The sequence below is a fragment of the Nannobrachium achirus genome (assembly GCF_963921795.1).
Source record: "Nannobrachium achirus genome assembly, chromosome: 6".
Classification (NCBI taxonomy): Eukaryota; Metazoa; Chordata; class Actinopteri; order Myctophiformes; family Myctophidae; genus Nannobrachium; species Nannobrachium achirus.
Genome location: NC_137815.1, coordinates 55,396,436 through 55,421,728, shown reverse-complemented (window position 1 = coordinate 55,421,728; position 25,293 = coordinate 55,396,436). Strand labels below are relative to the sequence as shown.

Sequence of the window (25,293 nt, the reverse complement as noted above, 5' to 3'; positions counted from 1 at the left end):
GTTCAAAGTCTTGTTTGTAAATATTGCTTTTCACCCTTTTGTAAATAAAGCCAAAAATTTAAAAAAGGTAAATAAAAATAAAGTGCCATAAAGATGAAGGTACAACACACATGTCCTATGATCATTTCTCAAACATGACGTCATGCTGATAAGTTGTGGTCTGTTCCAAAATCAACATGGTTTGAACTGAAACCTACTCGGACAGCTATTTTTGGAATTCCAGCTGAGGCCAATATACCTACAGTACTGCTATGCAAAAGATAATGGCCTCTTTGTTAGCAAGACATACCGCTCAAGTGGAAACATGCCTCTCCTCCAACACAGGATTAGGGAGATCCTGGATTTGTGAAACTAGAGAAAATGTGGTTTTCTCTGAAAGGCTACTTATTAACCAAAACTTACACATAGATAGACATTGTCTGGACTATTTGGACACTTTCTTGAACATCCTCCCCCTTTGTTATTCACCTAGTGTTCTTCTTTATTTGTATATATTTTGTTGAACATTTCCACCATGGGGTGAACATTTTGAAAGAGGTTAGGTTGTAGGACTGGGGTGGGATGATGTGGACGTCATTCTTTCTGTATAAAAGTTGAACATGTAACAAAGTATAAAAACAGGTGTGCATGGCTCAGCCGGATAGAGCACAGACCATATTGTCACTGTCGGGCAGAAACCTTGTAAGGTCATATAGTCAAAGCTGTTTCTTTTACGGAAATGGGAATATGATAAAACCCACAGATAAACTTGCCTATTTTCAGTGTCAATGTCATTATAGGTGAAAATGAAAAAACAAATGTAATGATAAAATAGGAGATACTATATTTTCTGCCCGACAGTGATGATACGCTCCTTGTGAGAGGAAGGAGCCAAGTATGAATCAGACCCACATCTGGTCTTGCATATCTCTCCTCTCTCTCTGCCCTTGGTTTCCTATCTCTCCCTAGGCTGACCAATCTGAAATAAATGCTAAAACTAAATCTTAAAAAGAGAAGGGGAAAAAAGTATAAAAACATAAGATTGCATAAATATAGCTAAGCAGACGTCCTTCACTTGGAAAAAAAAAGCTTCTGCATAATTAATGCATTAAGATAATTTCCAAATGGATTTCAAACATCTTCTCCTCCACCTTTAGCTATTAAGCACCCTGCTGCACGGCTCCAAACCGCCCCCCCCACTCAGAACCCACACCCGTCGCCTGTATTTTTACAATTCCAGGTTCCACCATTTGAAGTCAAAGGGCTCCCTGCGTACGTTGGAGCCACAGTGCACCTCTCCCAGGTTCTGGTGGTAGGAGGCGAAGTCGTCGATGAACGTACAGCTGAGGCCCAGGCCTTCCATCAGTCTGCACATCTCTGCCTCCAGGGCACAGCGGCCGTTCACCTGTGGCCCAAACGGCTTGGGGATGCCCAGGCTTTTCCCCAACACGATCATGTTCACCTGGAAATGGGAGAGAGATATTGTTGCTGTTGAGCAGAAACGCTGTATCTATCTATTGTGGCAAACCAGGGGAAACTAAGCGGCCTGTTAAGCTCAGACTGGGGGAGGTGATAGAGGGAGTATACTTTCCTGTCCAGGTTCTACAGCCACTTGGTAATTGGCATTGGTCACACCTGGAGCCCATCCACTAATCACCCTGAAACCTTATATAGCTAGAGCTCCAAAGTACCAGGTGGGTCTTTTGAATGCCAGACAGTGAGGAGGAAAGACCTCTCTCACTTTTGGGATGTTGTGGCTTACTGCTGTATTTTGTGGCTTACCTGGTTTCTCTCTCTCTCTCCCTCCCCCCCACCCCAACCCCACGGCGGAAAGCTGGGTCCCCCCCCCCCCCCCCAAACTTGAAGGCTCAGTGCTCTCTTTTCTGCCCACAGGACCTGAGTGGTTCCATTTAGTTTGTTTACGATCAAGGACAAAGACCCTTACCTGACTTTCGCCAGATGGTGGCAGCATTGCTTATGCATTGCTTTACCATCTGGGTTCACTTGCGGAGGAGGGGTTCCCTTCGGAATGTCCCTGGCCGGACCAATCAGCGGCAGCTATGGGCGGGCTCTGAGCGGCTCTGAGCCAATAGAGTCTGATTGCAGACCACGTGGAAACCCAGGAGGCGGATTCTGGGTGCAACGTCATGCAGACAGGCCAATATGAGTCGTTGGAGTTGGCACGGCCATATCCAATCACCTGCTTTAGAATTTAAAAAAATGGCCCGCCCCTTACATCGGTTGTGCTGGACCGAGTCCAGATGGTAGAAGCAGAGCGTTATGCAGGCATACGCAATGCTGCAAACCATCTGGCGAAAGTCAGGTTACAAAGACCCCTGACCAGGAAGAACCTTAGTTGATCCTTTTGCTCCTCTCCTCATTTTCCCCTGACCTTTTGTGAATACTTTTTTTGTTGCAATCTGACTCCGAGCCTCCTGTTTTATGGTGAAACATTACTCTACCACCCCTGGGTTACCACAGCGACACCCATATATACTATAGCAGTGGTTCCCAAAATGTCTAAAGATAAATTAGACATTTGCCCGGGACCCAAAGTAATGAAAATAGCAGATCTACAACAGTACAAGCACAAAACACGTCGCTTGTAGATGGGCTATTTTCACCAATTCTTAATTACAATTTTGTTATATTTAAGGAAGAGTTATGAGTCTTTCAAATTATACAGTTTGAGAACTACTGTCCTATTTTATTCTTCCCCGTATGATGCAAGCGATAATGGCAATTCTACCACCTCACAAGGCGTTGTGATGCAACAACAACTTGTACATGCCACTTTACCTATTCCACTACATTTTTGGCTATGCAGGCATTGACATTAAGGCTTGCCTACCAGCCCCCGGCAGGTAAATAAAACTCTTGGACAGGTGAAGTTTGCTTTCAGGTTGCCCGACCAGGCAAGTGCTCATTTCAGAGGGGATGCAATATAAATATGCAATATCTATACATACACACAACATATCTGTCTGTCTAAACACCTGAACGTGGCCAGAGCGCTCTGTCTTCTGGTCTGTGGAATGTAAAATAATAGCACTGTTTATCTATAATGTGCTGTTTTTACTGTTGTACACTTAAAAATATAAAATAACAAGAACCAATAGTCATATTCAATCATAGCTATGTAGGTTTTTGGATAAAGATTTAGGTGTGAAGTTATTGCACAGTCCCGAAAAATGTGTTAAATTGAACGGTAATTCAAATTTTAACTACCATTTTATAATGGCCGATTTACTTTTCGAGCAAGTGGGCATGACCTTTGGGCAAGTAGAACATGACCTGTACTTAACTGACGGGCAAGTGCCTCTGAGACCTTAGTGTCAACCCCTGCTATGTCATGTAAAAAATAGGGAAGCCAGGTTGAAAGTGGTCAAGCCATTTCCTGAAAACAACGGTTTTGGGTGTTCTTAAATCTTAAGACGGATACTTTGCAGCGACAACATATTGCTCAGTTGCACCTGCAGCAAGAAAATATAGCGATGTTCAAAGCTGCTGATTAGATGATTGCTCAGGGGTGGATTTGAACTTAAATGACAGTGGCTCTCTCACATTTGTTATATTTATATATAAAATAAAGACAAATAATAGTCTATCAAATGAAATCAATACTAACTAAAGGGCCCAAGCATGATGATCTTTGGGACCCGACTCTTAAGGTCTGTTTTGCAAACCATCCAGTATTGTACAGGCTTAAGTAACTTATCTCTTATATTTTGACACCCCTTCCTTTTTTCACTATGTGACGAAACTGGTGACAAAAAGATAAAGAAGAGAGAAGTAGGATTAAGTTACAGAAATTGAGTAAAAGTGCAGAAGACACACACATCCCAAAGCTACTAAGCTGGTTGATGTGTCAAAAGTTCAGGTGATCAAATGAAAGAAAGTCACTAATAGACTCCCATTTACAGCTTTGTTTAAGTAAGGTTTTGAGCCTCCAGGCTACAGATACTGACCATGATACTGACCATGTCCATGATACTGACATGATACTGATCATGATACCGACCATGATACTGACATGATACCGACCATATCTGACATGATACTAACCATGATATTGACATGATACTTACTATGATGCTGACTATGATACTGACAAGATACCGACATGATACTGACAATGATACCGACATAATACTGATCATGATACTGACCATGTCAGTATTTGTCCCTTTTGCTTTTTTGTGTGACATGGCTTTGTTTGCACCAATTCAATCTTACAGCTTATTTTATGCTGTTGTACAACGGTGTCTTGTAGCGAAATAAATAATAAAAAAGCTGATCTGGGATGTGTTGTGAGCTTGTAGTGGCTATGTCGCCACTCGCCACACAACACAGTGTATATACATGGGCTACAGTGTGTGAGATTCTTAGGTCATGTAAGATAATAAGGTGATGGTTGCTCAGACCATATCTGGATAGTAGGCCGCGGCTCTCTTCTCCTCATCATCCAGCTTGAACAGGATGGGCAGATCAATGATGTCCGCATCTTCCAGACCCAGCTCTTTCTTCAGGACGTCCCTGTTCCAATCTATACAGCTCTGTGAGTGTGGGACGGGTGTGTGTGGTGGTGGGGGGAAACAATAGTCACAACGTCATACAAGCAGGCGTGCTTTAAAAATTATAAAGGAAAAAAAGGCTGTGTTTGGCAATTTGAAATTCTGATTCTGATTCTGAGAACTTTCTTTTCAGGCCTGAAATCAAACTTACAAATTACATTTCTTCTACAAGTTTCCTAATCTACACCCACACCCTACACCTAATCGCAGAACAGGGCTCATTTGTTCAACTTGAATCCTGATCATGTGCTGCTACCCAAATCCTTTTGGTAAACAAAATGAGTCAAGCTTAAATGTTCCCACTCACCTGCACATAGTTATTTTCGGCTTGGAGTGTCTGATTATTGAGGATCTCGTCCACTGTGATCTGTTCTGCGACCTCTGATTCCAGACCTTTTGGAAAAGGACACAGTCAACAGATTGAGTGACATATGCGTCAAAGTGTCACCTGCTCTGTCATTTTCAGTCACCGGGAACACATGGTTGCTGTGGAAAAGTTAAACACTTAAACTCTAGCATCCCTATACTGGGCGTGCCATAATAGGCGAACATTCAGCTTGTAGATCTTCTATTTTTGACTAAGAGATTTATTGTAGAGGGGGAAAAGACCCCTGGGGGACTCCGGTAATGAAGCATACATAATACACTTAATAAAATACACATAAAAAGAGGTAGACCTTTAGTAATCCCATGGGGGAAATTCAGTGTAAGCTTCACCATGGTGATGGCTGCTCAGATCATGACCATTATGATGAGTGTTTGGGGGAGGGGGCTTTAGAGGTTAAAGTGTTTGGCTCAAGGACACTTTGACACGTATACTAGGTGGGTCAATGGACAAACTGGTGACCTTCGATTACCAGGGGGCCTCTCTAAGCTATTGTCACCCATAAACATGTTGTCCTAATGTACATCCTGGATCAACCAACATAAAATGCATTACAAAACAATAACTCAGCAAGGCTCACCATCAAACATTTTGGCTTGTCCATGCCCATCATTCTGTAAGCCTTTGAATAGTTTGTAGCCTGCATCTGGACTTGCCAGTAACAGCCGGAAGCCCTGCACATAGGGATTTGATTGATTGAAGTATTTATGAAAGGTACAGTTTCATGACAGTACAGTTCAACTAAAAGGAAACTCAAGTAAGACAAGGCTTATTTCCATTGAGATCCTTCTCTTTAACTCATATAACATTGAATGACAGACAGACAGACAGACAGACAGACAGACAGACAGACAGACAGACAGACAGACAGACAGACAGACAGACAGACAGACAGACAGACAGACAGATAGACCATAGACACACAGTACTATGCAGTAGATATCATCAGAAAAACAGATGTAAAGAAAAAAAACAAAGCTAAATTAAAGATATTTACAATGAAGGGTCAGGGGGAGGGTATGGTTAGGCTAGGTTTATTGTTACCAGTTTCGAGTGGCTGCCGCCTGTAAGTGGCTTTTCAGAGCGGTTTTAAAGGAAGTTATGGATTTACACTCCTTTAAGGCCTTTGGTAGGGCGTTCCACATTTTAGTGGTATAGCACTAAAACCCTTTGTTTGAGCCGAATCTGGGTTGAAGATGATCTGTGGCGCTGCCTCTGCTGTTGTAATTGTGGACATCCTTGACGTTTTGGAAGTATTTTGTCAGGTACATGGGTATCTTAGTGGTGTAGTGAGTGTATCTTGTACTCTGTCATCTACTTTGAGCCACCTCACGCTAGACTGGTGAAAAGCGGTGAGGTGAGTCCGTGGAGGAAGGTTAAGCAGGACCCTAATTACTTTGTTTTGGGTTGTTTGGAGCCTTGTTTTCAGGGCCTTTGGGGCGTCACAAACTGTACATGGACTCCATAGGACAGAATAATAACTCTTTCAAAAGATTTTCTTTCTTTAAAAATATATTTTTTTAAAGATATATATCTATATCTTTAAATGTAGGAAAACTAGAGGTTCGCGGGCCTTCGGCCCGCTCACATCTAGTTAAAAAAAAAAAAGAAAAAAAAAAAAAAAAAATAGCAGATATACAAGCTCACAGCGCGGCACCGAGTGCCGCGCTGCGAGCTTGTAGATATGCTATTTTTTTTGTGAATTAAAAAATAAAAAATAAAAAAATTAAAAAAAAAAAAAAAAAAAAATGGGGGGGAACTATTGTGGCGGAACTATTGCGCACGTTTCCGGTCGGACATATTTGACCGCCGGACGCACTTCCGGTGTTGTCCGCAAATCTTTCTTGTGTGGATCAGCTGCCTCTGAGATTGAGTGGGCTGAGTGGGCTGGGCGTGGCCAGCGTGGGCTGGGTGGAGCGTAACCGTGACAACAGCTGCTTGCAGGCTGGTGCAGGCTTGTTGTATGGGCTGGTGTAGGGTTACAGATCCATGGGCTGGGCGGACGTTAAGATCCCCTGGACTGGGGGACGTTATAGCCAATTGGAGTGCTGCATTTGGTCTGTTGGTGACAAATACCGCTGGCTGCAGTTTACAAATGTAATATAAGATAAAATGGGTCAAATGAGTCCCAATCTGGGAACCCATCATCAAAGGATGGGCAACGCCCACTCGGTCTGTCTCTCTTCCTTTGAATTCAATGGCAAAGCCATCATTGACTCTGTCTCGAGAGATTGAATGAGTCCCAACCCACCGTTTGGGAAACAGTGCTCTAGCGAGCCAGCTTGAAAGGCAATAAAGTGAAGCTAACAGCTTCAGGCTCTCTTTATCTCTTATCTAGCCTTGTTTACTCAGTAGCACTTTTGATAGTGTTTGTTTGAGAAGGAATATTTACCTTTCTGTCAGGTGCTGGCACAAAGGTCATAAACTCGTCCACATGGCCGACAATGAGCCAATCAGAGAACAGAGCGATGGGATCCTGCACCTTCTGTGCCCAGAGGAAGTCTTGGACCACTTTAGTCATGTTGCGGCCTTGAACTGCCCTTTAAAGAAAACCACAGCATTTCACTTGATTGTGCACGCTCAATCATTTGCATACTAATACTCGATATTGTGCTTTTAAAGCTTGTCAAATATATCTTAATTACCCTGAGCCTAATTCATTAACCACATGAACCCTGACATCCCTGTTTCGGATATGACATAATAAACAAATATAGACAACCCTAACCCAACTAAAACATTGGATAGAATAGCAGATCTACAAGATGTTGTGACACGATATGAGCTTATCGATTGGCTATTTTCGCTATTGATGTACATCAAAATATAGGGTTTAAGTGTTTAAGTGATTAATGAATGAGTTCATGTATAATTACCATAAATGTATACAATTATTTCTTTCATACTAAATACAGAATGTTACACACTCACGTGGGGAAGGCCACTCCAATGATGACTCTGCCCAGAGGGTAGTTCTTCCCCTTCACCACCACAGGAGGACTAACCTCCAGGTTACCAAACGAATCCAGGCTGGTTACGTCCTCCTCCTCAGCCACCCGCGTCACGTAGCCAAAATCTGGGCCCTGAGAAGACATCCAACGGAAAGAAAACCTGATTCACACTTCGTACTGAAAATGGCAGGTCTACAAGCCCACACATGAGCCTGTAGATGTGATATATTCACATCTACAGGCCCTCTACACAGAAACTGCGGATGTCTGTGAACACATTTTTTTTTCTCTCCATGCACGTGCATGGCTGCTTCTCACCAGTAGGACATCGTAGGGAAAGTCCTTAAGGCCGCGGTCTCGAGGGGAGTCCAGAACAACAGGAAACTGTTGGTGAGGAGAGTCGATGTAGCCAAACTCCAACTCATCCTGGATTTGGGAAGAGTCCAAGCAGATGATGACATGACATCACTTACTCATAAGGCATTGGAAGACACTATTAGCACAGAATTATCACATGGTGAGGGTATTATTATGAATGTTCACCATGTGATACCAACTTCATAGACAAGGAGAAAGCTGTAAAGACCTGATTAAAGGGTGTACCAAACTTTTCTCAATTGATTCTTATGTATTTTTTTCCTGTAGAATCCATTTCTGCAATATACATTTTTATATTGTGCATAATTAATGAGATAATTTAAATAGCATATTTAGTCAAATATGCTAATATTTATATCAATTGAGAAAAGTTTGGTACACCCTTTAATTAGGTTTTTACAGCTTTCTCCCTGTCTACTGCTGTGTGTCAAACAGCCGAGAAACATTGGTACACAATGTCATCACTCTCAAGCTATAAGCCTTCTTTTTGAATAGTCAAGATATTCATTCATAGATTCCATAATATACCGGTAGCCTGTCCTTTTCAACATTCTATTTAATTTCTTTAGATACAATCTTACATTTTCCTATATATTTGCAACCAACACACCAGATTTATCTATTATTTTCTTGCTTATTATAGTGATGTATTACCGTATCTGCTTATTGTAAATCGCTTTGGATTAAAAGCGTCTGCTAAATGCCTAAACTGTAAACTGTATCATCATTAGCCCTTTTTTTACCTGCATCCAGCGATCTCCCCTGTTCATGTACTCATAGCACACTTTGAGCTTCAATTTGTTGTCCTGGACCAGCTTGGTCATCGTTTTGAGGAACACGTTGTTATCTTTTGTGCTGTCAATGTTACCACACAGAAAAACAATCTTGTTAAGAGCTGCAACTTCGCCTCCTGTTAACTAGTGTCTGCTTGCCTGTTTGTAGACGCCACCATCAGTATTACATGCACTCCCAAAATGACATGTAACAGTAGTACACAGTACAATCCTCTGCGTTAGCTTATCTCTAAACATCCTTACACACTGGGAAAATAAACAAATAAACTTTCCAAAAATGTGTCTGTGAATATTTCAAGCTATTCATTTTCTGTGATGCTTCATTAATAACGTTTGGTGCTATTATATATAAAATAAAATAAAACCCATAACCCGTTCTCTGTGGGTGTACTCATGACACCACAGGAAAAAGTAGTTACAAAGAATTGTGATACGGCAGAACCCTTTTAGCATCATCATCATCATGGTTATCACCTGCAGACAAACACCTCTATGGGTCGGAGGGTGTTTGGGGTCATGATCCAGGGTGCCATGCGGAACACCACTGTGTCTGTGAAGATGGGTGTCTCTGGAAAGCCCTGTCAAAACAGTGGGTATTACTAATATGCACTGATGAAGCATAAAAATGAAGACATGGTGGATTCCATTACTGTGGCCTACCGGAGCGATGGGCTCCAGCAGACTGAGGTGGATTTTAATGAGGCCGTCGAAGTCTTTGTCTGGGAACCTGAGGCCTTCCACATAGAAGTTCATCTCAGCGGCGCCACCAAGGTAAGGCACTTCCCGCGAGTTCAAGCGATCACTGCCCAGCACCAGAGGGTAGTCCTTGACAAATGCACTATAGAACAAGTACTCTGTGGAAGAGACAAGTAAAACAAAAACAAAAACAAAAAGATCAGTTAAAGACCTTAACTACAACATATAGCAGTGGTTCTCAAACGTTTTATTTTCAAAGACCCCATAACTCTGAGGGTCCTTGTACACCACTTTGCGTCACATCGTGCCTCGTTGTGAGCTTGTACATTGGCTATTTTCAAATAGTGGTTACATAGATTTTTATGCTATATTAACTTATCATGCTGGGGACCCCCTGGCGGTCCCCGTACCCCACATTGAAAACCACTGGTTTAATTTAATCTAGCATAAATATCTAATTAACAGGACTTCCATCTTCTTAAACCCTCTACGTATTCAAAAGGAGAACAGGAGTATGTACTCACTGATGGTATTGTGTACGCTGTCAACACCAATGGACTTGTCCCTGAAGACTCGGACACTTTCTGCGTCCCCCTGGGAAATGTGCATGGTTAGCTTATAACCCTCTGGGAGTTTAGCAGGTCCCCTGGTGCGCACCTTCATCATGGACATATCCTTCAGATCTGAACATAAACAACATTTTTTGTTTCAAAGAAGCAATGCTACAGCCATAATTCCTACTAATAAATGAACATTGGGTTTTAGTATATATAGAGGAAGAATGTTTTCAAAACATTAAGCGTTAAGTGAGTTGTTGTTTTTCCTGAAGACACGGCCAACCTTTCAATATGAATACCATGTTGGGACCATAGGACCATTCACTTCATGCTACAGTACATGCACAAAAGACCGAGGTACTAAGTACATTTTTAACATTGCAGTATTGTCAACTCCATAGATGAATGAAAAACAGAAACATGGCAATGCCTTAGTACTAAGCTGTATAATAGATGTTTATACTGTATGTACAAGTGATTCTCCTTATTCGGAATTGTTGTTTGTATTGGACAAGACTCTGACCATCTGGTGTGGTGTCCTAATTCACATTAATGAAACAAGGGTCACATTCAGAAAGGATCTGTGTGTACTTGTTTGTAAACATCCATCTAAATGTAAAAGCGTTTGTTGTCTCTGGCCATCCAACCTTTAGAACTCCCTGAGGAAGGCCAGATGTCATTACAGCACAATGTTTTGTTGTTTTTTGGCCATCCGGTCCTTCATCAGTGTTGACACTCTGATGATCGCCCACTTCATCAGATGGTTGACACGTTGATGAAGACCGGATGGCCAAAAAAATGAAAAGTAAATGAATCCTTTCTGAGTGTGATCCTCTTTTTATTTCTCCTTCTTTGGAGTACACAAATATATTTGGAGGTAGCCTAGAATTTGGAGTGCAGAAAGATATAGTTCTTTGGCCCGCGGGCCAAATGCGGCCCGCTGGGACCTTCCTTGTGGCCCCTGGAGCAATTAAAAAAAAAAAAAAAAAGTTAAATGAAATGAAAGTTATAGGTATGGTTTGTGCAATATGAAACGTGAGCTTACCATGATCACAGTAATCCTTAATCATATTCCATCATATTCAAGTGAAGTGACTCCAGTCACTTCACTTGAATATGATGGGGCACTGCAGTGTGTGTGTGTGTGTGTGTGTGTGTGTGTGTGTGTGTGTGTGTGTGTGTGTGTGTGTGTGTGTGTGTGTGTGTGTGTGTGTGTGAGCCAGCTGACCCTCGTTAACGCATTAAAGAAGGCAATTTTGTGTGTGCACTGTCAATAAGGTCGACATCTACTATAAGATAGTATCAAAGCCAAGTGGTTGGCCATCACTAGTGTGATGTAGTTAGGCTAGGTTCTAAACAAGAAAGCATGTTTACAGTTGTCAACTTGTTGCACAGAAATGAAGCACATTAACATGAAAAGTATTCTACTTGTGTGGTTGTTTGTGAAAATGTAGTTAGTTGTGAAAATGTGGTTGTTTCAGTTGTGTCAAGAGTACATTAGATTAATAGCTCGGGGGGGTTTGTCCGGTTGTCCGGCCCCCGGCCCCTTGGGTTTCTAACAATGTGGCCCCCTGAACAATTTAGTTGAATGAAATCCTCTGGCTGTCCGGACCAGTGGTGCTTTGGTATTTTCTTTTCAGGGCGGACGGTCATTTATTGACGTCACACGCACGCACGCGCCTCTAGAGGCTATTTAGAAAGAACGGATGTCAGCAGATCTAATGGAGGAAAACAAAAATTATGTTTTCTAGTCTTAATTACATTTGCATTGTTACTTAAGATTTTATTTTCAAGTTTCATTTAATTCAATTAGAAAATACAGCGCTGCAGTAGAGAAACAAAGTTTGCTTCGAATGATACCACAGTAATGTTGGAGCCATGTATCGGTATGAGTACGTACACACATGCACATGCAGTCACCACTGGAAAACTACAGTAGGTGTTAAAGTAGGCCTATCCATATGAATAGGGTACTTGGGCTTGTGAATCTAGGGGGGGGGGGGGGGGTGCGCTGCACACCACTCACTGCTAAACCAGGTAAACTTGTTATGCAAATAGCCATTTGATTAGATAAGCTATATGGCGCGTCGTCACTCGAATCTATGGGGACGTGTTCTAGCATGCATGCACACGCGCAAGCACTGTTCTGTGCCATTCCTGCACGTGCATGCCGGACGCCGTGGTGGTACGTCCAGCCTCCAAAGCACTACTGGTCCAGACTGTCTTTCAATATTTGTGAAAGACATGACGTTGCATGTTGAATGGGTCGGATTTGGTATTCATTCACCAGTCATTTCTGCCATAGTTTGCACCTAAGTTTAAATAATTATTGTTGCAGGCCAGGATAACGTGGACACCGCTGGTAGATTTCAGCTATAAGATGAAATCTTATAGATCTTATAGATGACCCCCCCAGCACCCCTTCCCGCGAGTTCAATGCATTTTAATTCAAAACCTATTCCATTCTCCTTTTGCGCATTTGGTTTTTTCGATAAAGCCCCAAAATCCACTTCCTCCAAGCGTAAAATTGTTTTTGCAGGAAAAAAAGCCCATAAAAAAGACTTTATGGAAACGCAGCTATTGATTGGTGATGGTGACAATGGTTAAATGCTGATGTCCAGCACTTGATTGGCTCATCTGCCAATCTCCAGTCCAGAAAATATCAACACCACGTGGTTGACAGTGCTTTACACCAGTTTGCCTGCTCTCCCAACATATGGGCCCTAGCCTTATTTACCTGACACTTTGGAGATGGAGTCCTGCTCTGAGTCTGGTTTCTTCCACCAGGTACGCTCTGAGTCACAGTTGACCAATAGAATGGCCCCATGCCCATTGGGACCCCATGCCCAGGACCCCTAAGGAGCAGTCAACAAACACTTGGTAAGGGAACAGGCCAAGTTGATCTGATTTGCAACTCGCAAATGGAAAACTTAGCTCACCTTATTGGGGTTGTTCTTCTCCACTTGACCGTCTCTATCAGCGTCTACATCCAGAGAGATTTCTGTACAGGAGAGATTCTCAAATCGTTATAGTTCATACTCTAGTTGGGCTCATATGGGATTTGGCATAATTTTATGCTAAATATATTGAAGTGGGCCAGCCACTTCACAAAACAAAGTATTGAGTCTATTGGAATTCTTTTGTACACATTCACTATTTATGCTATGCAATCTGTAAAAAAAAAACGTTACAATTGTGTCTCTTACATACCGACAGCCGTGATATGCAGAACTGCTTTGCTTAAGACTTCTTTCTGCGCCCCATAGTACTGGACTGACAGCTTAAAAATAATAATAATAATAATATCATTACTTACACATTCATAGAAGATGACAATACCATTATAAAACAATGTACACATGCTAATTTTGTTGACATCAAGAATATTCAAACTATCCACTATGATATATCCTCAAGTCGCCTAGACATTAAACAGGTACAGCGCACATCAAAGGCAGTGATATATGGGAAAATGTTAATGTTTGAAGGTGGCTAACATGATACCCTGATCATTTCCCAGAGTACACTAATCCACGAGAAGGAAGTTAGCAAATAAAGGAAGGCATCTCTGCAACTGTACCAGATGGGACAGAATGGGAGAGCGGTGTGCGAACACTGTGACAGTACCCTCAAGGTTCAAGGTTCAAGGTTGTACTTTATTGTTACGTCTTTTGTACAGGTACATAAGAGTAAAATTTGTTTTTGTTTGGCATCCTTCAGTCAATGCAGTCGTATATCAAAAAAACAATATAATAACAGCAAACCACATCTAAAAATAATAATAATAATAATCTAAAAAGGAGTGCAAAAGGCAAAAAGAGCAACAGTAAAAGAAAAGAGCATCCTCAGATGTACATGTGCAAAAGGTTTGGCATATTCTATACGCCAACAGCATATTTTTCCAGTAGTTGCTACTGTACTGTACTTAACTTTTGTAAACATCTTCACAGAGTGTTCTATGTGCAACAGATTAATATATTCAACTTCACAGTATGCATTTATGTACAGTAGGTGCAATTCAACTTCACAAGGAGGGAACGTAAGGGGTATGTACAGTAGGTGCAATTCAACTTCACAAGGAGGGAACGTAAGGGGTTGGGGGCTGGGGCACTAGCGATTCCTTTTTCCCTGGATCATTCTCGTTTTTGACAGTTCGTTCATGTGCCTGACTGTTCGTGGAAAGAAGCTCTTTTGCAGTCTGTTGCTGGTAGCTTTGAGACTGCGTAGACGATGGTCTGGATGGTTTCATATGGACTGATAATGAGGTTTTTTATATTGTGCTTCTGTGTTTACATTTGTCTTGTCATTAAAGATAGCTCATTATATTATTTGAGTTTCCAATAGAGTAAACCTAAAAGTGTAACCCTAAACTGAGTTCATCAACTCGATGAGATTATATTATTGCAACCGTCTGCTACCAAGGTGCCTGGTACAGACAGATAAGTACACAGGGCTCTTTTCTCTATAACGACGTCTCTCTCTCCCTCCTTTCAGGGGATTGTCTTAATTCCTGTATGAAAACTGTTGTTTTTCTATTTATGTCTCAAAATGCATTCTCTGAATAAACCAACGCATTATTGTACTCTGTTATCTCTCCTGATATTTGGCTTTGCGTCTTTTACTTTTCAAAATAACTAGTCTATGACTCAGAGCTTTTAATTCTAAGGTTAAACAATCCTAGTTATCATGGACATGGTCAAGAGATACTGGCACTCTTTAGAATGCCTCTCACTCAGCCAAGAAAAACATTAAGTAAGAACTAACTGTGGTATAGTTGTTCATATGAGTTTGAGACAAATGAGGACATATAGGGACATATTTGTGTCCTGCATCTCACCTTGCTCTCATTTTCAAACTGACTGGCTTCCTCCAAGGTGATGAGAAGCACTGTGTTCCCAGTAAGAGGAACAGGAGAGAGGGGTGCAACCTCCTCAGGTTGTGGGGAGATCTGAAAGCGCACCTTTGGACTACCCTTCACAGAGAAGAACTTGGATTGTGGTGGGGCACTCCTGAAAGGAAGAACAAACGAAACATGCATGGGTGATGTGACGCCAGGGCTGTGTTTACACAATATGGAACTACTTTAGCAAACATACAGGCATTCCAAAAGCTGATGTGTGTCTACTTACAAGTTAAGTAAGGCACCAACTGTATATTTGGAAAGTGTATGGTCAGCGGACAGGGACTTTTATACAGTTACTATATGTGGGGGCAGACCTCCATTCAGAAACACCCCCACTTAGAAACATCCCCATTCGACACTGTGAGCAGAAAAGGTTTGTGGCAGATCCTGGAACGACAATTTGCCCCCCAAAATTCCTTGCCATGGTAATCCAGCTACACGAAGATCAGCGAGGTCAAGTCAGATCAAAAGAGCTACTGAAGACCTTGACGAAAATGACGGCATATACATCCGGTACCACACTGATGGCAGCCTGTTTAACCTGAGGAGGCTGCAGGCCCACACCAAGACCAGCCAACAGCTAGTAAGATAACTTCTCTTTGCTGATGATGCTGCCCTTGTTGCCCATTCAGAGTCAACCCTGCAGCGTGTAACATCTTACTTTGCTGCGGCTGCCAAGCTCTTTGGACTGGAAATTAGCCTGAAGAAGACAGAGGTTCTTCATCAACCTGCACCCCAGCAGGAATACCATCCTCCCTGCATCACCATCAAAGGGACAGAGCTGAAATCAGTCCATCAGTTCACATATTTGGGCTATACCATCTCGTCCGACACCAATTTAGGCAAGGACATCGATAACAGGCTGGCAAAAGCAAACAGCGCCTTCAGCAGGCTGTATAAAAGGGTATGGAAAAACAAGCATGTGAAGAGTGGCACTAAGATCAGTGTGTACCGAGCCGTGGTATTGACCACCCTCCTGTATGGCTCTGAGTCATGGGTACTATACCAACACCACCTGCAACTACTTGAGCGCTTCCACCAGTGCTTCCTCCGCACTATCCTCAACATCCACTGGAGTGACTTCACTACAAATACTGAGGTTCTTGTGCAGGCGGATACGATCAGCATAGAGGCCCTACTGTTGAAGTCACAGCTGCGTTGGGTGGGACATGTTGCCAGGATGGAGGATCATCGCCTGCCAAAGGTTGTACTTTACGGTGAACTCTCCTCTGGCCACCGAAATATCTGGGGCCCAAAGAAGAGGTATAAGGATTGCCTAAAGAAATCCCTCCGTGCGTGTAACATTGATCAGCTCCAGTGGCCTACCCTCGCCTCCAATCATGTGACTTGGCGTCACACCATCGACGGGGCTGTGTCTACCTTCGAGAGAAACCAATGAGCTGTTTTAGAAGAAAAGAGGAGAAAAAGAAAGACTGTGAATGCAGCACCACCAACATCCAAGCCCCCAGAACCCAGGGCTAGATTTGAAGCAGCCCCGATGGTGGCCAAAGTTGGAACTGCAGCCTAAACGCGCATTTTGGCCCCGCCCCCTCCACTCCAGACAATCCTTCCTGTGAGCGGAGAGCAAGCAGCGTGACGTCATTTGTGGCACCGTCGGCGTGAGCGTCTGGGAAACCGGGGATTTCCCCGCTGGGCCGCTAGGGGGAGTCCGGCGAGCGGGCCGCTGCAGGTCACTGCAGTGTTTCAATTGAAACGGGCCTCGGCCGTCAATGCGAATGATCGTCGTCCATCAGAAACCCCCATTGGGGCCCCCTTTCTGTAACGTGCTAGTTCTGCCTATGTCCTGTTGCCAGGGGGGACTCCGACTGCCAGTAAATCTCAGTCCAAATAAATGACGCTCATATGTGAATGACACTCTATCGGAAGCCCCCCTCAATGGGCCCCCTCTATCACGCTGTCGCTGTGCCTGTGACGCTGCACACCGATTGGCTTCACTTTGTAATACGAGCTAGGCGCGCGGTTTAGTTGTTGGATGGACTATCAAAACAAGTTGTTATTAGTTAGAATACATCACAGAGCCTTTCAAACGAGAGAGCATTTGTGAGTAAAACCACTAATTAACAAGAATGCACGCTCATTTTAAGATGGCAACAACAAACATGGACGCAACACTGGTCTGTCGCATCCTATGGTCGCATCCAGTCAGATGAAACATGTCATGTGGACAGCTGGACACGTTAAAACGTTACCTTGAATGGAATATATCTGAGGAGCAATTATGTCAACTTCCCCAAAAGGCTGTCCTGTCTTATTAAACCAGACGCTGGGACAGCATCCACTGCTTGTATTGTATCCACAATATAACTTGTGAGTATCCTAATTTATTACCTTAACATGTCACGCCAATGCGCAAATGGTAATGTGGGTAGCCTACAGTAATTAATGTACAGTATTTGTGCAAGTTGGCCCTACATTTGTGGATAGCCTATGCATTATGTTCAAACAGTTCAATCCAAAACATAATGCTTATAGTCCAGTAATTTTAGGCCAAAATTAGGCTAAACCTAAAACAAATTGCAATAGTAGCAAACTCAACTGATTCTGTATCCTCATTATATCCTTAGTGAGAGAAAAAAAGTCCCAAGGAATCCCATCAGGGCAAAGTTTTGAAAACGACCTACCTACCTTCACTTACTATACACTACCAGTAAGACTCCCTAATCGGGAGATAAGCGACCGTAGGTCACTTATCTCCACAAATAGGGCAAACACTTTTTCTTCCAAAAACTTCCTGATCCATGTTGATGAGATGAGTGTAGACATACTGTGTAGTGATTTTCGTGATTTGAGGGCCAAAACTGTAGGAGCAGTGGCCAAAAATGTGTTTTAAAAATCGGCCTGTAGGTGGCGCTAGAAGAGGGCCATGTGAGAAATGAGGGGTGGGGTGTCCGCGTTGCCTTGGCGGACGAATAGGTACTGGCCCCGGCTCTCCCGGACGCTCCTAGCCAGAGTTACGGCATTTTATGTGAGCTGCAGTGGCAGGGGGTCCTCCACTGGGGGCGCCACCACTTTTGCATCCGTTCTGGAGCACCAGGAGTGGGTGGTCCCCAGGAATTCCCCGTGAGCAGCTCCGTTGGGGTGGTCATTTGGTAATTTTTGCACATGTGCTCATTTTTTACACTTGGGGGTCCCCCAGGGAGCTGGGGGTCCCTGGAGCTCCGGGGGTCCTTGGAGGTTGTAGTTTGGCAGGTAAGGAGTGTGTGTGCAAAATCTGGCATGGATCGGGGCAACGGTTGCGTAGATATGAGCAGGGCAAAAGTGTGACGTGTGACGTGTGACGTGTGTGACGGACAGACGGACACCTCGAGCAGCTTTCTGTAGTAAGTGCGACCTCCGGTCGCAATAATATAAAGGAAAAAATGACTCCCAAAAAAATCTGCTTTAAGTGGGATGTGAGGGATCAAACTAGGGGTTTTTAATTATTCGGAATCCATTGCAAGCATTTGTTTTGCACGAAAAACATTCATTGGGCAAGAAATGGCCACTCAAAATGATGGTTTAGTGATGAGTCATCAATTTTCACAGTCTTTTGGGGTCCGTTTTTAGTGTGGCGTTGGAACCGTTCATTTTGAGGAGGGGGTGCTCAAGTGAAAAATTGACAATTAATTAATAAATAATGCTCAATTGGGCTGAAAATTCCTCCCACACCGAGCCTGATTTGTGGTCTCTAAATAGTGGCCAATTTCCCCCAGAATGCACCTGGATTAGCTACATGCTAGCACGTAGCCGTTGCTTCAAAACGCCACTGAGCACTTGCATTGAAATGATAGTGGGGGCGGGGCTCGTCCGCTCTCTATTTTATATATACTCTATGCCAACATCCGATAATTTGTTTCCCTGCTGCGGTTGTGGAAGAGTATGCCTGTCACGGATAGGCCTCATCAGTCACCAACATGCCTGCAGCAGACGTGGACATTCGCTGTCTTAGATCTTCATTCGCGAAGCAACGCCATGATGATGATATATATATATATATTATATATGTGTGTGTATTTATTTTTTCTTTCTTTCTTTTTTTCTTTTTCTATTTTTGTCACAGACATAAAAATGTGAAGAACATTTGAATAATATTACCAGAAACATGCACATAAAGAGATAGCCCTGAATGACCATGACAGGTCTGTAACACTGAGTGTGTACAAATGGAACCAAATGGACCCTGGAACCCTGGACCCTGAAACCAAATTGGTTCCAAATGCACCCTGGAAGCCTGGACCCTGGAAGGCTGGAAGGCTACAAATGGACCCATAAGGGTCCATTTGTATACACTCAGTGTTATATCATAGTAAATCAGTGTCATACATATTCTGAAGAAAAGCTGGAGACTTGACATTCAGTAATTGGGACTTAAAATACGAAATTTATAATGGTGTTTAAAACAGAAAATCTAGAATTTGCCACGGACAAAACCAAGTCTTGCCACATTTGTCCGTGTACATGTTGATGACCCCTGCTCCCAAATGTAACCTGTTTATTGGCATTTTTGCCACAGGCTATGGGATCATAAGTGCCAGTTACATCACAGAGCCTTTCAAACGAGAGAGCATTTGTGAGTAAAACCACTAATTAACAAGAATGCACGCTCATTTTAAGATGGCAACAACAAACATGGACGCAACACTGGTCTGTCGCATCCTATGGTCGCATCCAGTCAGATGAAACATGTCATGTGGACAGCTGGACACGTTAAAACGTTACCTTGAATGGAATATATCTGAGGAGCAATTATGTCAACTTCCCCAAAAGGCTGTCCTGTCTTATTAAACCAGACGCTGGGACAGCATCCACTGCTTGTATTGTATCCACAATATAACTTGTGAGTATCCTAATTTATTACCTTAACATGTCACGCCAATGCGCAAATGGTAATGTGGGTAGCCTACAGTAATTAATGTACAGTATTTGTGCAAGTTGGCCCTACATTTGTGGATAGCCTATGCATTATGTTCAAACAGTTCAATCCAAAACATAATGCTTATAGTCCAGTAATTTTAGGCCAAAATTAGGCTAAACCTAAAACAAATTGCAATAGTAGCAAACTCAACTGATTCTGTATCCTCATTATATCCTTAGTGAGAGAAAAAAAGTCCCAAGGAATCCCATCAGGGCAAAGTTTTGAAAACGACCTACCTACCTTCACTTACTATACACTACCAGTAAGACTCCCTAATCGGGAGATAAGCGACCGTAGGTCACTTATCTCCACAAATAGGGCAAACACTTTTTCTTCCAAAAACTTCCTGATCCATGTTGATGAGATGAGTGTAGACATACTGTGTAGTGATTTTCGTGATTTGAGGGCCAAAACTGTAGGAGCAGTGGCCAAAAATGTGTTTTAAAAATCGGCCTGTAGGTGGCGCTAGAAGAGGGCCATGTGAGAAATGAGGGGTGGGGTGTCCGCGTTGCCTTGGCGGACGAATAGGTACTGGCCCCGGCTCTCCCGGACGCTCCTAGCCAGAGTTACGGCATTTTATGTGAGCTGCAGTGGCAGGGGGTCCTCCACTGGGGGCGCCACCACTTTTGCATCCGTTCTGGAGCACCAGGAGTGGGTGGTCCCCAGGAATTCCCCGTGAGCAGCTCCGTTGGGGTGGTCATTTGGTAATTTTTGCACATGTGCTCATTTTTTACACTTGGGGGTCCCCCATGGAGCTGGGGGTCCCTGGAGCTCCGGGGGTCCTTGGAGGTTGTAGTTTGGCAGGTAAGGAGTGTGTGTGCAAAATCTGGCATGGATCGGGGCAACGGTTGCGTAGATATGAGCAGGGCAAAAGTGTGACGTGTGACGTGTGACGTGTGTGACGGACAGACGGACACCTCGAGCAGCTTTCTGTAGTAAGTGCGACCTCCGGTCGCAATAATATAAAGGAAAAAATGACTCCCAAAAAAATCTGCTTTAAGTGGGATGTGAGGGATCAAACTAGGGGTTTTTAATTATTCGGAATCCATTGCAAGCATTTGTTTTGCACGAAAAACATTCATTGGGCAAGAAATGGCCACTCAAAATGATGGTTTAGTGATGAGTCATCAATTTTCACAGTCTTTTGGGGTCCGTTTTTAGTGTGGCGTTGGAACCGTTCATTTTGAGGAGGGGGTGCTCAAGTGAAAAATTGACAATTAATTAATAAATAATGCTCAATTGGGCTGAAAATTCCTCCCACACCGAGCCTGATTTGTGGTCTCTAAATAGTGGCCAATTTCCCCCAGAATGCACCTGGATTAGCTACATGCTAGCACGTAGCCGTTGCTTCAAAACGCCACTGAGCACTTGCATTGAAATGATAGTGGGGGCGGGGCTCGTCCGCTCTCTATTTTATATATACTCTATGCCAACATCCGATAATTTGTTTCCCTGCTGCGGTTGTGGAAGAGTATGCCTGTCACGGATAGGCCTCATCAGTCACCAACATGCCTGCAGCAGACGTGGACATTCGCTGTCTTAGATCTTCATTCGCGAAGCAACGCCATGATGATGATATATATATATATATTATATATGTGTGTGTATTTATTTTTTCTTTCTTTCTTTTTTTCTTTTTCTATTTTTGTCACAGACATAAAAATGTGAAGAACATTTGAATAATATTACCAGAAACATGCACATAAAGAGATAGCCCTGAATGACCATGACAGGTCTGTAACACTGAGTGTGTACAAATGGAACCAAATGGACCCTGGAACCCTGGACCCTGAAACCAAATTGGTTCCAAATGCACCCTGGAAGCCTGGACCCTGGAAGGCTGGAAGGCTACAAATGGACCCATAAGGGTCCATTTGTATACACTCAGTGTTATATCATAGTAAATCAGTGTCATACATATTCTGAAGAAAAGCTGGAGACTTGACATTCAGTAATTGGGACTTAAAATACGAAATTTATAATGGTGTTTAAAACAGAAAATCTAGAATTTGCCACGGACAAAACCAAGTCTTGCCACATTTGTCCGTGTACATGTTGATGACCCCTGCTCCCAAATGTAACCTGTTTATTGGCATTTTTGCCACAGGCTATGGGATCATAAGTGCCAGTTGCGGTCCCAACTAAGTGTCTGCACATAGTTTGAGTGCGCACATGCTGGGTAAGGACAAGTAATCTCTCAACACACAACAGGTGGATGGATATAGCCAGCTCTAAATTTACTGTTGGATTGATTCCACTCATGAAGCCCATCACTCACATGTTATGTAACATAATGTGTAACATAATGTGAGTGGTTGTGGTGGGGGTCTATTTTTATAAGTACACACAAAACACACATAAAGTATTTTGCATGAAAATGATCAGTGGCATTTTAAAGAAATACTGTGACAGATACAAATGAGGCCATTAACATAAGATGTACCACAGGCATTAGATCTTCTTGCCCATTTTGTTTTGCATAAAATCAACAGTTGAAATGTATTCTAGGATATGCAATGAAATGAAAACTAAATGTAAAACATGAATATATCAACACTCATTTGGACTTTGGGCTTGTCTCCGCAAACACAAAGACAACATCTGTTCCGCTGCAGAAAGTCGAGGTCGGCTGATGCTCATTGTCTTGACTATATAAAGACCTTCCTCACTCACTACCAGGACAGAATACAAATGACATCCTGACACAATTCACTCTTTGTTTTATTTGTGGGCATAGAAAGGGGTGGTTCTAACTTAGATCCTACACAATATTATGTCCAGGGATGGTCAACCACCTCTTTTTGATGGATATGGCTAATTAGATACCGGTATATCAATTGAGTTGAACAACCATTAGTGTTCTCTCACTTTTATCCCAGAATGTCAGAATGTATAGTCTACATGTATTATTCACATTGAATTTATTTACTCATTCTTAGTTAGGTTTTTTTACAAGATTTACTTATTCTATGATTGTATTTTTCAAGCAATATTGTTTTATATATTATATATTATCTATTCTAATATAGAATAGAACTCATATATTATACAGTAACAGCAACAGCAGCATGCATGGCATATTAATAGGCTGTAACAGTAACCTACAGCATAATATAATGAATGGCAATGCCAATGCATGATGGAATCATAGTGGTAATTGTGCCTACCTGTTGATATTTACACTGAGTTCCGTCCCGACCACATGCATAACATTTATGGTATTTCCACAATCTAGTCTGAGAGTCCGTGGATGTGCCATGGTTATTCTTGACTGCAATGCCTGCCTGGAGAGCTTCTGCGTTCAGTTGGCTGCGTTAATTATAGGCTACTACTACTACTAGGCTACTCTACTCTACTACTCACTGTGTGTGCAATGTGCATCCTGCTTGCTGGCCGGCTGCCGCACCCGCTTATAAAGGTTGCAGCCAGGCTAAGCATGCAATCGATGATTGGTCACTGACTCAAGACAGACGACCAAATCCCCGGCCCTCCCCCCACCTCCCACTCACACACATGCACACGCGCACGCGCGCGCGCACACACACACACACACACACACACACACACACACACACACACACACACACACACTCACTCTCTCTCTCTCTCTCTCTCTCTCTCTCTCTCTCTCTCTCTCTCTCTCTCTCTCTCTCTCTCTCTCTCACACACACACACACACACACACACACACACACACACGACACACACTGCTTGTTATTAATTAATTTAATAAGTGGGATGATAAACAGCAGAGTAGCCTATAAAAAGTAAAACTCAGGATTAAAAGATATAGGCTAGACATTTGACATTTGGAAGAGAATGTGTGTTTTGTCATCAATCTTGTTTGTGCAAGGGATTAAAGTGAAAGTGAAAGCTCTCACTTTCTTTGTGTAACTTTGTGTAAAAGTAAAAAACTTAATTCATCACTGGAAGTAATTGATCACGGACTGGCCATTTTATAAAGTCTCTCTCAGATAGGCTCTATGTTTTATAAAAGTCAAGAAGGAGCTAGGTAGGCTAAATTATATAACAGCCTACAGAATGAGCAGATTTGATAGTCTAGCCTGCTCACTCAGACTAGGCTACTACCCTACGGCTCTACCTGATGAACACAACAACAACAAATGCGCGATATGCATATGCCTACTCTTTTGTTGTTCGTTGCCTACCTGTTGAGGGTCACCTTTAAAACGGTTCCAATTACATGTAGAACGCTCAGAGGTTTCTCGTCGTCCAGACGAACCGTTCGTTGATACATCTGTTTTTGGACATCGGTCAGTTTTCTATTCGGGTGGAAAGCAGTCGTCGTCTTCGTCGTCTGTACAACTGTTTGAAAATCATGATCCATGGTCGATAATAACTTGGGTAGCTAGTAGCTACTACAATAGATAGATTTAGTGTGTGATGCTGTAGTGTAGCCTAGGATACCGACGGGTTTGTTCTTGGTTGTTCTTGTAACCTGAGACAGGCGGGAATGAGAACAAACTTATCCTGCCTCCAAGGCATAGCGAAGACAACAAGTGCAAACATGTTCTTTAAATAGCTTTATAATATGCTACTGTGTTAATAACACAGTGTTATCTTGCTCTGAATATTCTACAACAGCCTTACACAGACGAATTAACGTGAAGCTCAACGTGGGGACCCCACAGAGGTTATTGAGGGGGTTCCAGTTTGATTGATTGAAGACTTTATTAGAAGTTTGCATAGGAAAAGGTACAGTTTCATGACGGTACAGTTCACTGGTACAAGGTCTACTAAAAGGAGATCCTAGAAAAGACTAAGCTTATTTCCACAGGAAACCATTTAAGTATCTCATATAACACTGAATGACAGACGAATAGAACACAGTAGGCCTACTATGCAGTAAAAGAAGGGGCAGGGGAGGGGAGGGCTGGGCTGGGCTAGGTTTTTTTTTTTTTTTTTTTTTTTGCGAACCTGCTGCCTGTATAAGTGGTTTTTCAGGGCAATTTTAAAGGATGCTAGGGATCCACTAAAATTGCCCAGTGGGTCCCCACTGCTCCCCAGCAAAATTAGTTAGCGTCATAATATAGGCCTATATAACCACTTTAACCTATTTCATATTTCAGCTATTTAAAGTGCTAAGCTCAAGCGCTTTCATTTTTGAAAATCTTGTTCAAACACAAATCTTCTCTTCTGG

At 42.7% G+C, this 25,293-nt stretch overlaps 1 protein-coding gene across 1 annotated transcript; it reads right to left on the bottom strand.

Annotated features, from left to right (window-relative positions):
* Nucleotides 1-1,207: 1,207 nt before the first annotated feature.
* padi2 (peptidyl arginine deiminase, type II) lies at nt 1,208-24,390 on the bottom strand (the record flags this gene model as incomplete). Its single annotated transcript, XM_080728494.1, has 16 exons — nt 1,208-1,441; nt 4,404-4,535; nt 4,861-4,946; nt 5,519-5,612; nt 7,331-7,478; nt 7,870-8,021; nt 8,208-8,315; nt 9,011-9,122; nt 9,536-9,639; nt 9,722-9,915; nt 10,282-10,440; nt 13,052-13,169; nt 13,254-13,315; nt 13,525-13,594; nt 15,152-15,323; nt 24,302-24,390. The coding sequence occupies 16 exons, from the start codon at nt 24,388-24,390 to the stop codon at nt 1,208-1,210; spliced, it is 2,034 nt and encodes a 677-aa protein (XP_080584620.1).
* Nucleotides 24,391-25,293: the final 903 nt, after the last annotated feature.